Source organism: Prionailurus viverrinus, chromosome E3, assembly GCF_022837055.1.
Source record: "Prionailurus viverrinus isolate Anna chromosome E3, UM_Priviv_1.0, whole genome shotgun sequence".
Taxonomy (NCBI): domain Eukaryota; kingdom Metazoa; phylum Chordata; class Mammalia; order Carnivora; family Felidae; genus Prionailurus; species Prionailurus viverrinus.
This window is the reverse complement of record NC_062576.1, coordinates 19,649,096-19,662,677: the sequence shown is the minus strand read 5'-3', so window position 1 is coordinate 19,662,677 and position 13,582 is coordinate 19,649,096. Positions and strand designations below refer to the sequence as shown.

At 45.6% G+C, this 13,582-nt stretch overlaps 1 protein-coding gene across 7 annotated transcripts in view; it reads right to left on the bottom strand.

Annotated features, from left to right (window-relative positions):
• The window catches only part of XPO6 (exportin 6), a 104,589-nt gene that overhangs the window by 30,076 nt on the left and 60,931 nt on the right, over positions 1-13,582 (bottom strand). For 2 of the 7 annotated variants that reach the window (XM_047839391.1, XM_047839393.1), the window contains exons 9-11: positions 11,139-11,248; positions 2,095-2,203; positions 191-346 (exon numbers count right to left, since the gene is read on the bottom strand). In XM_047839391.1, coding sequence (XP_047695347.1) covers positions 191-346; positions 2,095-2,203; positions 11,139-11,248 — 375 coding nt within the window. The remainder of the gene's footprint in view (positions 1-190; positions 347-2,094; positions 2,204-11,138; positions 11,249-13,582) is intronic. The other 5 variants (XM_047839394.1, XM_047839397.1, XM_047839396.1 and 2 more) reach the window with 3 other exon arrangements.

Here is a 13,582-nt window from a genome sequence, read left to right as displayed (position 1 = left end):
AGGCATTAGTAAAACTCATATTACATGTGAGAGTTCAGGAAGAAAAACAGGGCTTCCACAAGCGGATTTAACATATTTGGGGACATGTTAGCATTTGTTAAACTTTGAGGGTCGGTGGTGGTCATCATTATTCTTTGTTTAAAACGTAGACCTATATATTTTAAAATACTGGTGAGCAAAAAAGCCTTACTACTCGTGCTACATGTGCAGGGAGAGAATCAGGCTCTTCGTTCCCCTCCCGATGGTGAGTTACCAGTGTCGAGAAGGCGTGTGTGGGAAGGAGCTCCATCACTTTGGCCACTACCTCCAAGCTCTGGCGTAAGTACCGCTGCCACTCTGTCTGCTGCTGTGGGGGAAACACAGAAGGATCAGCTCTCCCGGAAAGGCAGTCCTGTCATCTTCCCTGCCCATCGAGCCTCAACCTCAAGTCCACTCTCGGACATAAAATCTTGAAGAAGTGGCAAACGACGGAACCAGGTCATTTGGTACTTTAAAAAGGCCAACCTGGAATCTTTTTTTTAATCCAATGAATTCGTTTCCTAAAAAGCTGTTTCCTCAGCACATGATCCAGCGAGAATGACCTACTTCTTCCCCCTACGGTCACAGGGACACAGAGATTTTAAAAAGCCACTGGTGAAATGCTCAAGGCCCCTCTATGAGAACGCAGCTATAGGAACCGGTCGCTCGTTCATTACCTTCTGAAACAGTGCATTACTAGGTCCCTAGCAGTAGAACGGACTGCATCAGTGCCACTCAAAGTACGGTCCACAGACACGGCAGCACCAGCATCTCCCACGGCCTTGTAGGAAACGTAGATTCTGTGGCCCCCACCCCTAAATCAAAGTCTGTTTAACAAGCTGTCCCAACGATTTTTACCCATGCTCCAACGTGAGCAGCACTGAACTAAATTGTGCAGCTAACAAGAAGTGAAGCTAAAGTTTACCGAGCACCCACGACGTGGCAGGCATGCAGCCAGCCCTTCCACACATTACCGTCATGTAACCGTCAGCACAGGCCAGTCAGCCACATCGCTCCCCTTTTGGGAGAGGAGAAAGTTAAGCTCAGAGAAATCTAAGGCCCAGACTTCTATCTCCTTGTGGCCCAAGGTTTCAGAGATTCAAACCCAGGCCTCTGAGTTCCAAGTACAAGGCTCTTTCTAACCCAAACACGGCCACCCTCAAGGTCTCAGCCATGCCACGGTCAGTTATTTTGAGAGCCCTACCAGTGACCTGAAAATTCTAAAGTGCATGGTGCTTAAGAAAAAGGAACATGGGAATTGTGTCCTCCAACACATTTGCCTTACCCATGTTGGGCACACGAGTGTCAATAAATTCAAGATTGATTTCAAGATACTGATTGACAAAATACACTCAAAAGAGACTTCTTTTCATCCTAGCCTTACCATTTCAGGAGCTCTTTATGCCCTATCCCTCACCCCGCATCTAGCTAGCTTTTATTCGTTGCCCGGAGTGGGGAGCAGAGGTGTGGGTGCAAGGCGATACAGAGCCCTTGCTCAACCATTTCTCACTGTGCATATGGTGTCTCTACTTATCTCCCTAGTTCATACAGGTAAAAACGTCTGTCAACTTCTTTTTACAATTAACAAACCCCAAAAGACGAGCAGGATATATAGCTGGCCCTTGAATGACACAGGTTTAAACTGGGCATGTTCACTTACACAGGATTTTTTGTTTCAACAAACATAGTACAGCTCTGGAAACGTATTTGCTCTTACCATTTTCTTCATGACGTTTTCTTTTCTCCAGCTAACGTTATGGTAAGAATATGGTATAGAACTCATGTAACATACAAAATATGTGTTCATCGACTGTCGATAAGACTTCCGGTGAACAGTCAGGCTGTTAGCAGCTAAGTTTTAGGGGAGCCAAAAGTTATACTTGGGATTTTCGACTGCACAGGTCGTCAGCACCCCTAGGCCCCACACTGGTCAAGGTCAACTGTAAAGTTCAAACACACAATTCAAACTGTAAGACTACTCTGGCTCCAGAGCAGAGAGCTTACAGATTCCAAGTCTCCGTTTGGACTCACACCGAAAATGACAATGACTACGGTTGATTAGGCCACGCCGCTTACATCATCATCCAGAGTCTCGTCATCCAGCTCCTCCAACTGGGCCTGGTTGTATCTGAACTGGATTCGATTCAACACCTCCGTGAGCAAGAGGACTAGAGCGTCTTCGTACCTATGCGGCAGGGAGAAATTCAACAACAGGTGACAGCAGGCTTTTAGCCTGGGTTTTGAAAAGGCCTCCTACACTCTGAAGAAGAATAGCGCCCCTGCTGGATTACCATATACAAGCAGTATCTGAACTAGATTTAGCTTACGGGCTGGCAAGTGCATATGTGAGAGTGGAACGGTGGCAGGGGTATTTCTTTATTTTGCTATGTTCCAGACACCTTCTTGGCGGATGGACCCTTTATCATTAGACGATGTCCTTTGTCCCCGGCAGCCACTCTTGTCCTAAAGTCTATTCTGACACTAGCATAGCTGCCCTGAATCTCTTTTGGTTACTGTCTACATGGAATAGCTTTTTCTATCCTTTTACTTTCAACCTGTTTGTGTCTTTGAAACCGAAGTGAGTCTCTATTTATAGACAACATGTAGTGGGATCATGTGTTTTCAATCCATTCTGCTAATCACTGCTTTTTAAACTAGAGAAGTTATATTCTTTACGTTTAATGTAATTACTGGTAAGGAAGGACTTCTGCCAGTATCTTTTGTTCAGCTCCTCCATTAATGCCTTCTTTTGTGTTAAACAGACACTTCTTTTCACTCCCCTGGCATTCTTTTCACCATATACTCTTGAGTTATTTTCTCAACGGGTGCCCGAGGGATTATAAGTAATGATATATAAATATCAATTTACACCGATTCAATAGAAGGTTCAACTCCATGATTCAATCCTTTTAACATCTGTGAGAGGTAGGTATATTATTGGTGTTTCTCCGACAAGGAAACCAGAGTTAACAAAAGTTAGACAGACTGCCCATGGTCACCAAGCTAGGTGATTTGAACCTGGGGCTCCCTAACTCAACATCCTATGCCCTCCTCTCTATGCATAAACCAACAATGGTCTTCGAGCCTGCTCCGCTCAGTCCCCCAAAACCTTCAGTCAGAACACTTAAAACCTAAAGGAAGAAATGGAAAAGGTCTGGAGGAACCCTGCCCCTTCTCAAAGAAACACCTAAAGCTCCAGGCCTGGCTATTTCCCACGTGTGATGACAGCCTACCTCCGGAAACACCAAGTTACATGCAGCAGTCGCACCCAAGGGCCACCAAACCCTAATTTTCAAGAACAAATCCCAAAGCCTAAATGTCTGTCCCGAAACGCTTCCAAGACAGGCTCAGGGACTGCTCCCACTCACAAAGCCGGGCACTCACGCCAGGCGTCGGGCGCCGATCCAGCCGCACGCTTTGTGACGTCGGGGCCCAGGCTGCACAGAGCACACCTCTCCTCTGCCTGGAGGCTCTGCAGCAGGGGCGCTGGAGGAAGACCAAGAGGCAGCAGGAGCACAGGGATGCCATTCTCCTGGTGGGCTCGCTGCCCTGGAAGTATCACCCCAGTGACGGTCACGTGGAGGTAAGAACTGGTCCTACTTTCAGCTTTCACATTCCTACAGCCAGCCGCATGCACTCTCGGAGGTGCCAGCAGCAGCCAGGTCGCGCCCCGTCCTCTCAGGAGTGAGCACCAGCTCCAAGCCTCCACCCCGCTGCCTGGCCGAGCTCCTGGGTGCCCTCTCTTCAGAGACCTGAGCTGCACGGGGCCCATCCCTGCGATCCAGATTTGAACAGCTCCACTCTTTTCCTTCAGCCCTGGGGGTGGGCTGCCCCCCGTCGTTCTCATCTGCTGAATCTTGGTGTCTCCTTCTTGCTCTTCCGGCCCTCCAACACCGGTTTCATCAATCTCTTACACCGAATTCTTAAAACAATTAAGTGTGGTGTCCGTTCTCCTGACAGGACTCTACCTAATGAACCATCTAATCCAACACAGGTGAGTACCAGACAAGCTAACCACAGCTAAAAGGAATCCAGCGCCAAGATCAAATACAGTCAGTCCATCTAGTCTGCTACAACCCTTGTAACAACTCTGTACACAGTCTCGAGACTACTTGGAAATCCTCCCATGCTGTCACACTGCAGAGTCTGGTGGGCACAAGAGTTCTTTTTTTCACTAAGACAGAAACACTGACCACCCCTCCCCGCAGTGTTTGCAAATGACTTAACAACCCAGGCTGGATGGGCAACCAAGCAAGGCCGCCCAGAAACTAACGCTGGCAGGGAAGATCACTCACAAAATAGGCAACGTCTGTGGGAAGAATTGCCAGCAGACTCAAAATCCTATTTCAGTCGACTTCAGAGAAAGGTAAGATCAAACACTTAAGCCTGGAGCTTATATTTGCCATTTGCTCAGACATAAATTCCTAAAGTTAGTTACACAAGTTTTATGCTATAAATCACTACGATGGACCAGTGCATTTTCACAATTTTGCTAGGAAAGAAAATCCACTTCAGACCAGAGGACAGATGAAACCCGTCATCTACAAGTTGTCCTGCTGAGCTCAAAAGGGACTTTAAAGACTTTGTAAAATGCACAGAATTACCCTAAATTAGACCTAAACCCCTACCGGCGGTTAGCAGCTCTGGCTGCAAAAAAAGCTTATCCCATAGAAAACGGACCCCAACCACGAACCAGGCTAAACACACTCAGGTAGCAACTGCTCTCCCCAAGTGGCTGGTGAAGGTGGGCAGAGTATTCGGGTGTGGCAGACTCCGGCTCCCTACACAAGACCCGTTCTTCCTTTCCTCCTCAGCAAGACAACACTGGGCGCTGAGGCCAAGTGGAAGACCACATTTCCCAGCCTCCCTCGCAGATGGCAGTGGTCGAGGACATGCTAAGAGGAGTCACAGGGCAGAGCCTCCGGACAAGAGCCTTTTGTCCAACTCTCCGCTTCTCATTCCTGCTACCTGCGTTGCGGGTGCGAGGTCTCTACATGCAGCATCTCTGAGCATAAGGTGACCGTGGTGACGGAAGCCATGCCTGAGGCTGGTTCACATAAAGAGGTAAAAGCATTCGAGATACTAGTCAGCATACAAAGAATGAGGAGACACTGACCATTAATCAAGGGAAAGACGATCAACAGAAGCCAACCTCAAGATGCCAGTACCCTGGAATTATCGAAGACTTTTTTTTAAGGCAGCTGGTATAACCATCCTCCGTAATGTTCTTCGGGCAGGAGGTGCTAGGCACTGAATTGAACTGGGTCCACTGGAAATTCTTATGTTGAAGCCCTATCCCCCGTGTGACTGTACTTGGAGATAAGGCCTATAAAATGGGAACAGAGGTTACGTGAGGTCATAAGGGTGGGACCCTATCCAACGGGACAGTGGCCTTACATGAAGAGAAAGTGACAGGGGAGAGTGCATGCGTGCCACTCGCTCTCCCGTGCAAGCACAGAAGGGCCACATGAGGACACGGAGAAGGCGAGAGTCTGCAAGCCAGGAAGAGTCCTCACCAGGAAGTGAACCTGCCAGCACCTTGAGCCGGGACTTCCAGTCTCCAGAACTGTGACGAAGTAAACTCCCGCTGTTTAAGCCACCCGGCCTGTGGTATTTTGTCAGGACAGCCCAAGCTTGTTAATACAGTAAGTAAATGACCATAGGAAAGAAACCTGGAACTTTAAGAATGAAGGACAAAAGCAAGAAATTGGCAAATGTCTGGGTAAATACCATTTCTCTAGTGTTCTCCAGACTATTTCTCTCCTCTTAAGATCTTTAAAATATGAATGATGGATGAAGGCAAAAATAAAACACTGTCTGCTGGGGTTGTCCACGTATATAGACATAAAACATGTGGCAAGTTCAGTATAAAGGGAGGCAAAAGGATCTATGTGGTGACAAGGCATCTTCTACATACGCTCTCAGTGGTGAAGGGTTAAAAGGAAAAGTAGACATATTGTAATACCAGAGCAACCTCTTAAAAACCTCAGATAAAGACAGAGAGTCAAACAGACATACTGAAAAGGGAAACTAAATTTGTGTGAAACTAACAACAGAGTCTCAAAATAAATGAAGCAAAAACTGATAAGGGCTGAGAGGAGACATTGGTAAACCCACAATCACACACGGAGAGCTTACCTCTCTCCCGGCCACTGACTGAACATGACAGAGGACACACAGAAATGCCACCTGCCAACCCGACCTAACCAACATTTACACAACACCCCATCCGACAACAGCAGAATACACACTCTTTTCAAGTGCGCGATGAACAATCACCAAGAAAACTAAGTCATAAAACAAACCTTAACAAATTAAAAAGAACACAAACTACGTTTGCAGATCATGCTAACTAGAATATGGTAACAAGACAGATGGAGAATCTCCAATATCTGGAAGTTAAACAGCAAAGAGGAAACCCCAAGAGAAATTAGAAAGTATCTTCAGTGAGGAGTGCCTGTATGGCTCACTTGGTTAAGCATCTAGCTTCAGCTCAGGTCATGATCTCACGGCCCATGGGTTTGGGCCCCGCGTCGGGCTCTGTGCTGACAGCTCAGAGCCTGGAGCCTGCTTCAGATTCTGGGCCTCCCTCTCTCTCTCTGAGCATCCTCTCTCTCTCTCTCTCTCTCTCTCTCTCTCTCTCTCTCTGTATCTCTCTCTCTCTCAAAAACAAACTTAAAAATTTTTTTGGATGAAGCTAAAGCAGTACTCAGAGAGAAATGTGTAGCATTAAATGTTTAAACATGCAACGGTCACAAACCTACAGACCTCTGTGACTGGAGCCACAAATGTGATTCCGAAGCACCCCAACTTCTGAGTTAAATAAAACTGTACACGTTAGGACAACTACAGAGTAGGTGTTCAGTAAACAGAGGACGGGTGAAAGAACAAATGAACAAAAACGTGAATAAATGCAGGCAATAAACAGACAAAAGTCCAAGTGAGAGAGGGCTACAAAGGACAGGGGTGGGATGCCGGCCCAATTTTGAAATTACTGAGACCCCCATTCACTTGCTCTCTGGGGCCGTCAACAGCATGAATTTCTCTTCCTAGGAGCTAGGAAACGACCGGAGCCCTGACAGAAACCTAGTTGACACCTTTTATTAGTGTATCAAAATGTCACGGGTCACAACAGCACTTCCTTTTTGTTAAGCAGAAAACCCACCCGGAAGGAAAGGGCAGCAATTGTTCTCACGCTCGCCCACATGTGTTTACAGTCCAACCCGGTGTCACTCGGGATCCCTGGCTGCTCTGTGGCTGGTCCTGGCCAGCACTCTCACGACGAAGCGGTCACAGGACATGACTCGAGAACTTTAGAGGTTGCTTAACTCCCTTCAGGTTTCCTCCTCTTCCTGCAAGAAGTTCCTACACAGGTGGCTCCTCTCACAGTGACAAGCACAGAGAGAAGGGAGTGAGAGGGAGCGAGCAGAAGAGAATCAGTTCTTCACCAAACACCTACTGTCGGCCAAGCTACTCGACACGCACCGGTTCACTTCGTTTACTCAACAACCTGTAAGTCGGCACAACCTTCCCCAGAGGACAACGGAGGAAAAGGAAACTGAAATTCAGGTCTTCCCAAACCACCACCTGAAGATGGCCAACCCGGACCACGAGCTCCAGCAGCGGCTTTGTTCTGCTAAGTTACAGAACACAGTCCTCGCACAGAGGGACCCAAGTCCCCAGCAGCTCTGATCAAGAAACTCTGGAGCATTCTCACGGAGTGAGGAACATGAGGAGCTCCGATTTCCAAGCTCCTAGGTCCAAAAATAAACTCATGTACATTTGTGCTTCTAAATTTGTAGCCTACAATGCCTACACCACTTTGTTGTGATGGATGATGCAAAACCTGTAAACCGCAAGGGACAGGAACTGAGTGACTTAACCACACCTACGTTTCCCATTTAAGACACCAAGAAAACATTCTTGACGAGTTCCTGCAACATCAACTGCTTCTGAAATTCTGGCTTAAGCCACAAATGTGATTCCAAAAGCACCTCAACTTCTTTCAGATGCATTTTACCAGCCGAAAAACATTTGATCACATTTACGTGCTTTAGTTAAAATGAGTGGGTCACGACCAGTAGCCAGTGGTCTTTGTCAACTACTTTTGCGAAACAGCACATCTCTGACGCATCAGGTTCTCTTAGAACCTAGAACAGTGGTTGCCACACTTCAAAACTTTCATTTAAGGACTTGAGCGCACACCTGCATAAATATACAGTGTTTAAGAGGTGACCGGAAAAATATAGACGTTAAAATTCAACTATTTTCTTTGTGCCCCTCAGCGGACTACCTTATACAGCCCTCTTTGTAATCTGTAACCCAGATACTAAGTGATATCTGCTCAATAAACAGTTCCCTGGTGATGGTTAACTAATAGCAAAAAACCCCAGACCAGCTTTGAAGATTTCAAGGCTTTTTTTGTTTTTCAAGGGCATAAAAGTGTTGTAAGTGTATGTTTGGGGGAAAAAAAGTCATAGGGGCACCTGGGTGGCTCAGTCCAACTTCAGCTCAGGTCATGATCTCGCGGTCTGGTCCATGGGTTCGAGCCCTGCATCGGGCTCTGTGCTGACAGCTCAGCGCCTGGAGCCTGCTTCGAATTCTGTGTCTCCCCCTCTCTCTGCCCCTCCCCTACTCACACTGTCTCTCTCTCTCTCAAAAATAAACATTAAAAAAAGTCATAAAGAATTAGAAAGCCTCATTTAGGATGATAATCAAATGATCAATAAAAAAATTCTTAGGGACATGTGGGTGGCTCAGTCAGTTAAGCGTCCTGTGCTTGATTTCAGCTCAGGTTTCACCTCATGGTTTTTGAGATTGAGCCCCAAATCGTTGGGCTCTGTGTTGACAGCACAGAGCCCACTTGGGATTCATATTCTCTCTCTCTCTCTCTCTCTCTCTCTCTCTCTCTCTCTCTCTCTCTCCCTCTCTCCCTCCCTCTCTCTCCCCCCCCTCTCTCTCTCCCTCTCCCTCTCTTACTCATACACTCTCTCTCAAAATAAATAAATAAACATCAAAAAAAATTCCTAGTGTTGAAAGTGATCAGCCATCACCCCTGACAACCCAGTGACATCAGATGACAGATGCCTGGGCAGACAGGTCAACATTTGAAGGTGGACTAAAAGGCCTTTAGGCCACCTGGGGGCCCTGATCACTGAACTCCATGGTCACCACCACAGTCCGACGGCAGCAACGTCTTCTACTACTTATTATCATGGTTGCAGTCATCACTGCGACCATTTACTGAGTGCCTAAAACAGGCTAAATACTGTGCCAGGCATGTTATATATGTGATTTCCTTGAATCCTAACCATCCTGAGAGAGAGGTCAACATGCACATTTTGCAAGAGGAAATGTGATCAGCATATAACTTGACCAAAAGTAACACTGCTCCCATGAAGCAGAAAAGGAATTTAAATTGTATACCACTGCTCCTTCTGTCGGTAGGTTGGTGTGCACAAGTGTATCTTTAACACTAATAATCTGCCAGATTAATACTAAAATCTATTTAAGACTACACTCTGCAGATTTTCTCAATGGAACCATATTCTCCACACCTAAAACACTTTTGTACTGTGCTTTAAAAAGCATTTTCATATTAATCATTTCCTCAGTTTATTCTTCCAACAAGCGTGAGATGTCAAGTCTCCCACTAAACATAGCAAAATCAAGCACAGTCCCGGAACTACAGGACCCAACTGTTCAGCATACAAAATAGAGAATAAGGCAAAAATACCTTTCCTTTGAAGAATCTCATTCAAAAACACAATAACTAACTTTAAGTTGGCAAAATCACCAAAAACAGGATCTACTGTTGTGTAAGAGTTTCGGATACACGAATATACACCCACAAAGCACATCTGACCTGACAACAAAGCAACTTGCAAGCTATTTTGCAATCACACAAATAATGTTTGGGAACAAAAGTGCAGATTTTTAACTTGAAATGCAAATATTCAGTTTAAGATTATAAAAACTCATTAAAACTTCAGCAATACAAGGGTGGGTTTCCAGAGGGTCCGATCTCTTCCCAGGCCAGGATTCTCCTCGCCGCCCCCCACAGGGCACATTGCTAGGAAGGGGTGTTCACTCACCACCAACCACTGATGCCATCTACTGAGCGAGCATTCGCAATGTGCCAAGCGTTCTAGATTCATTAGCTCAATATTTCACTTCTTAACTAAATAACTATGGTGGACAGGAACTACACTTTCTGCCTGCAAGCAAGAAAAATGACCTTGAGGAACATAAGGGGAAAAACATTTCCCCATTTTCTGTTTTTTAAAAAATGCAATAGAGTGGCGCCTGGGTGGATCAATCGGTTAAGCATCCGACTTCAGCTCAGGTCACGATCTCACAGTTCATGGGTTCAAGCCCTGCATCTGGCTCTGTGCTGACAGCTCGGAGCCTGGAGCCAGCTTCGGATTCTGTGTCTCCCTCTCTCTGCCCCTCCCCTACTCGCGCTCTCTCTCTAAAATAAATAAACATTTTTTTTAATTAAATAAATAAATAAAATAGAAATAAATACCATAGAAAGTACAAAAGTAATTATCGCTGGACTGTGGGATTATGGATATCTTTTCTTTATATTTTTCTATCTTTTCCTAGTTTTTAAAATACTTATTTTTCACAGCAGGTATTTACTATACTTTATTTAGGAAATTTTCACACACATACAAAAGGAGCTAGCATATAATGAGCCCCAAGTTACCATCAATAAAGGTCAACATCAATTATCAACACACGGCCAACCCTCCTTTCCCTCTATCCCAGTGGATTATTTTAAGGCAAATCCCAGACGTCCTATCATTTCATCCATCCAATAAATACTTCAGTTTTTAATCTCTAAAATAAGGGCCACTTAAAAACAAACCCTTGAGACAGTTATCACAGCTAAAGAACTATACAAATTACATTTTTAATCAGAAAATAAAATGTTTTAAGAAAATGAAATATTTAAAGGGGGAAAAAAATATATGAAAATGCTCAATGACATTACTACCTACCCAGCTTGTGTGACCCAGTTTCACTGAAGAGGTCTGACGGCCTGGCTGTCCCTTTAAGCCACAAGAAAAACGCAAAAATGTCTATTTCTATTTATCGGTATTTCTGAGGTTTACCTGTTGAGAACTGCTTCCTTGTCTCCCAGACGGCTTTTAATTTTACTTGTCAGATAGTCCAGAAAGAGCGTCCAGATATCCAAACAAGAGAAGTAACCTTCATGAGTAGGCTATGATGCAAAAGAAATCCAGACAATGAAATTACTTAACGCAGCTCCTCCTGAGAAACATCCCCACCAGTGTTTATTTCCATCAGAACGGTACAACCCTAAGCCTAGATTCCCTCCACTTCCTGGTAACCACAACTGCAATCTTTCAAATGGTTTTCATGACTGGGCCCTGGTGAACCTAACAAGACAAAGGTGCCATGGAACATATCATTATTAGGGAGATCCTATGCAGGACAAACTTAATTACAAAATAAGCCAAGCAGACACCAATCTTTAAATCTGAGATTGACGGGGAGGACTCTTACAGATCATCCCATTCAAATCTGTTTTAGAGAAAAAGAAATTGAGATCCAGGGACATGATTTATTCAAACCAGGTCCCTTTACCACCCCCGTCCCACCCCAGTAAATGCTCCTTCTACATATCATTAGGAAGCCAGAAGTAAGTTTCGATGGTTCTGAAGGTGACAAGTTTACATATTTAAAAGTTAGAAAAGTAACATCTGCAGTCTTCCTACATAACAGACTGAAAATTAGCTTAAGTCTGACTCTCAGGCATGATCTCATCTGCAGAAGGAGGGGTGTCCAATGGGCTAAGAGCAACCTCTAACCAGGTGTTGACAAAGACAAAGTGAGGAGAGAAGAACAAGTCTCTGTAGGGTCTAGTGCCTGACTCATTGTGCTCCGATTCCTCAAGAGCCTTGAGATTCTATTTCATGTAAACTCCAGGCACTACATTCTCCAACGTCTAGTCCTTCTCAGGCATATTCAATTTCAACTTGTGCCCCACCCCCCCAATCCCTTCTATATCCACTGAATTTCTTGCTACCTATAAGAGCTCTTTGGTTTTGTGATTGCTTCATTGAAGCAATGTTGGGCGGCAGGATCAGATAGGGAAAGAAGTAAGACCATCATCTTCTTGGATCAGTTTCCTTCCATCTCGGATCCACAAGGAAATCCAGAGGCTTATAAGGGCATGTGTGGGATTTGCCCATTGGGTGGTAGCAGGAGATGGGAGTTCTGTACACAGTCTGAGACAGAAAGCTAACTTTTTCCGGGGCAGACTGGGGCAGAGTCCAACCTCACAACTCACAGGGTGGCCTTGGAACTGACAATCAGGACCTTGACAGGGCCATCCTCTGAAAAGAAAATGACCATTTCCTGTCTCCACTTCATCCTTTGCAAAATCCAGGATGTACATGACATGAAGTGAACCAGAAGAATAAGCACAGAAAACAATAAGCCACGTGGAAATAATATAAGTAGCCTGTAGACAGGCACTCAATTTGCACAGCCAGGAGATGGGAGTCTTCCCTGGCTTCAGCTTGCTGAGCTCCCTGTGAGTCAATCACTCAGTTGGCCTTCCTAGGTTTAAAAACACCCATGTTCTCCTCCACAGAACATAGCTGATCAGGAAGTACTTTTGGGGGGGGCGCCTGGGTGGCTCAGTCGGTTAAGCGTCAGACTTCAGCTCAGGTCATGATCTCAGTCTGTGAGTTCGAGCCCCGCGTCGGGCTCTGTACTGACAGCTCAGAGCCTGGAGCCTGCTTCAGATTCTGTGTTTCCCCCTCTCTCTGCCCCTCCCCTGCTTGTGCTGTCTTTCTCTCAAAAATAAATTAAAATATATTAAAAAAGAAAGAAAAGAAAAGAAAAGAAAAGAAAAGAAAAGAAAAGAAACGAAACGAAACCAAGGCTCCAAAGCAAAGTCACCTGCGCAAGATGAAAAGATAAGGAACAGAAAGAGAACCAGAATGTGGAACTTCAGCCTCCTGGCGTAGAGCCCTGTTCCCCGGTGCCACACCACCCCAGGCACTGTTTTAGGAAAAGGGGGCGGGATGAAAACGCAAGGCCCAGAAGGAACTGCTAAGGATGCAGTAAGAGGACCAGGAAGACAGAAATCAGATGCTCAGAGGGGACACCACAGCGAGGGGAGCAACGCTGGAGGCAAACACCTGCTGAGCTATAGTGGCCAGAGGGGCTGTGGTGGGACACTTCGGTGAGAGAAAAAATGTAGGACAAGAAACAAGAGAGAGGAGATGCTTATAGAAAGATACTAACACCACCTTTGTCTTATTACTATTCCTTCAACACATGATGACCAGTACTAAAATTTCTTATGAAAATTTTTTTTTTTTAAATTTTTTTTTTTTTTCCAACGTTTATTTATTTTTGAGACAGAGAGAGACAGAGCATGAACGGGGGAGGGGCAGAGAGAGAGGGAGACACAGAATCGGAAACAGGCTCCAGGCTCCGAGCCATCGGCCCAGAGCCCGACGCGGGGCTCGAACTCACGGACCGCGAGATCGTGACCTGGCTGAAGTCGGACGCTTAACCG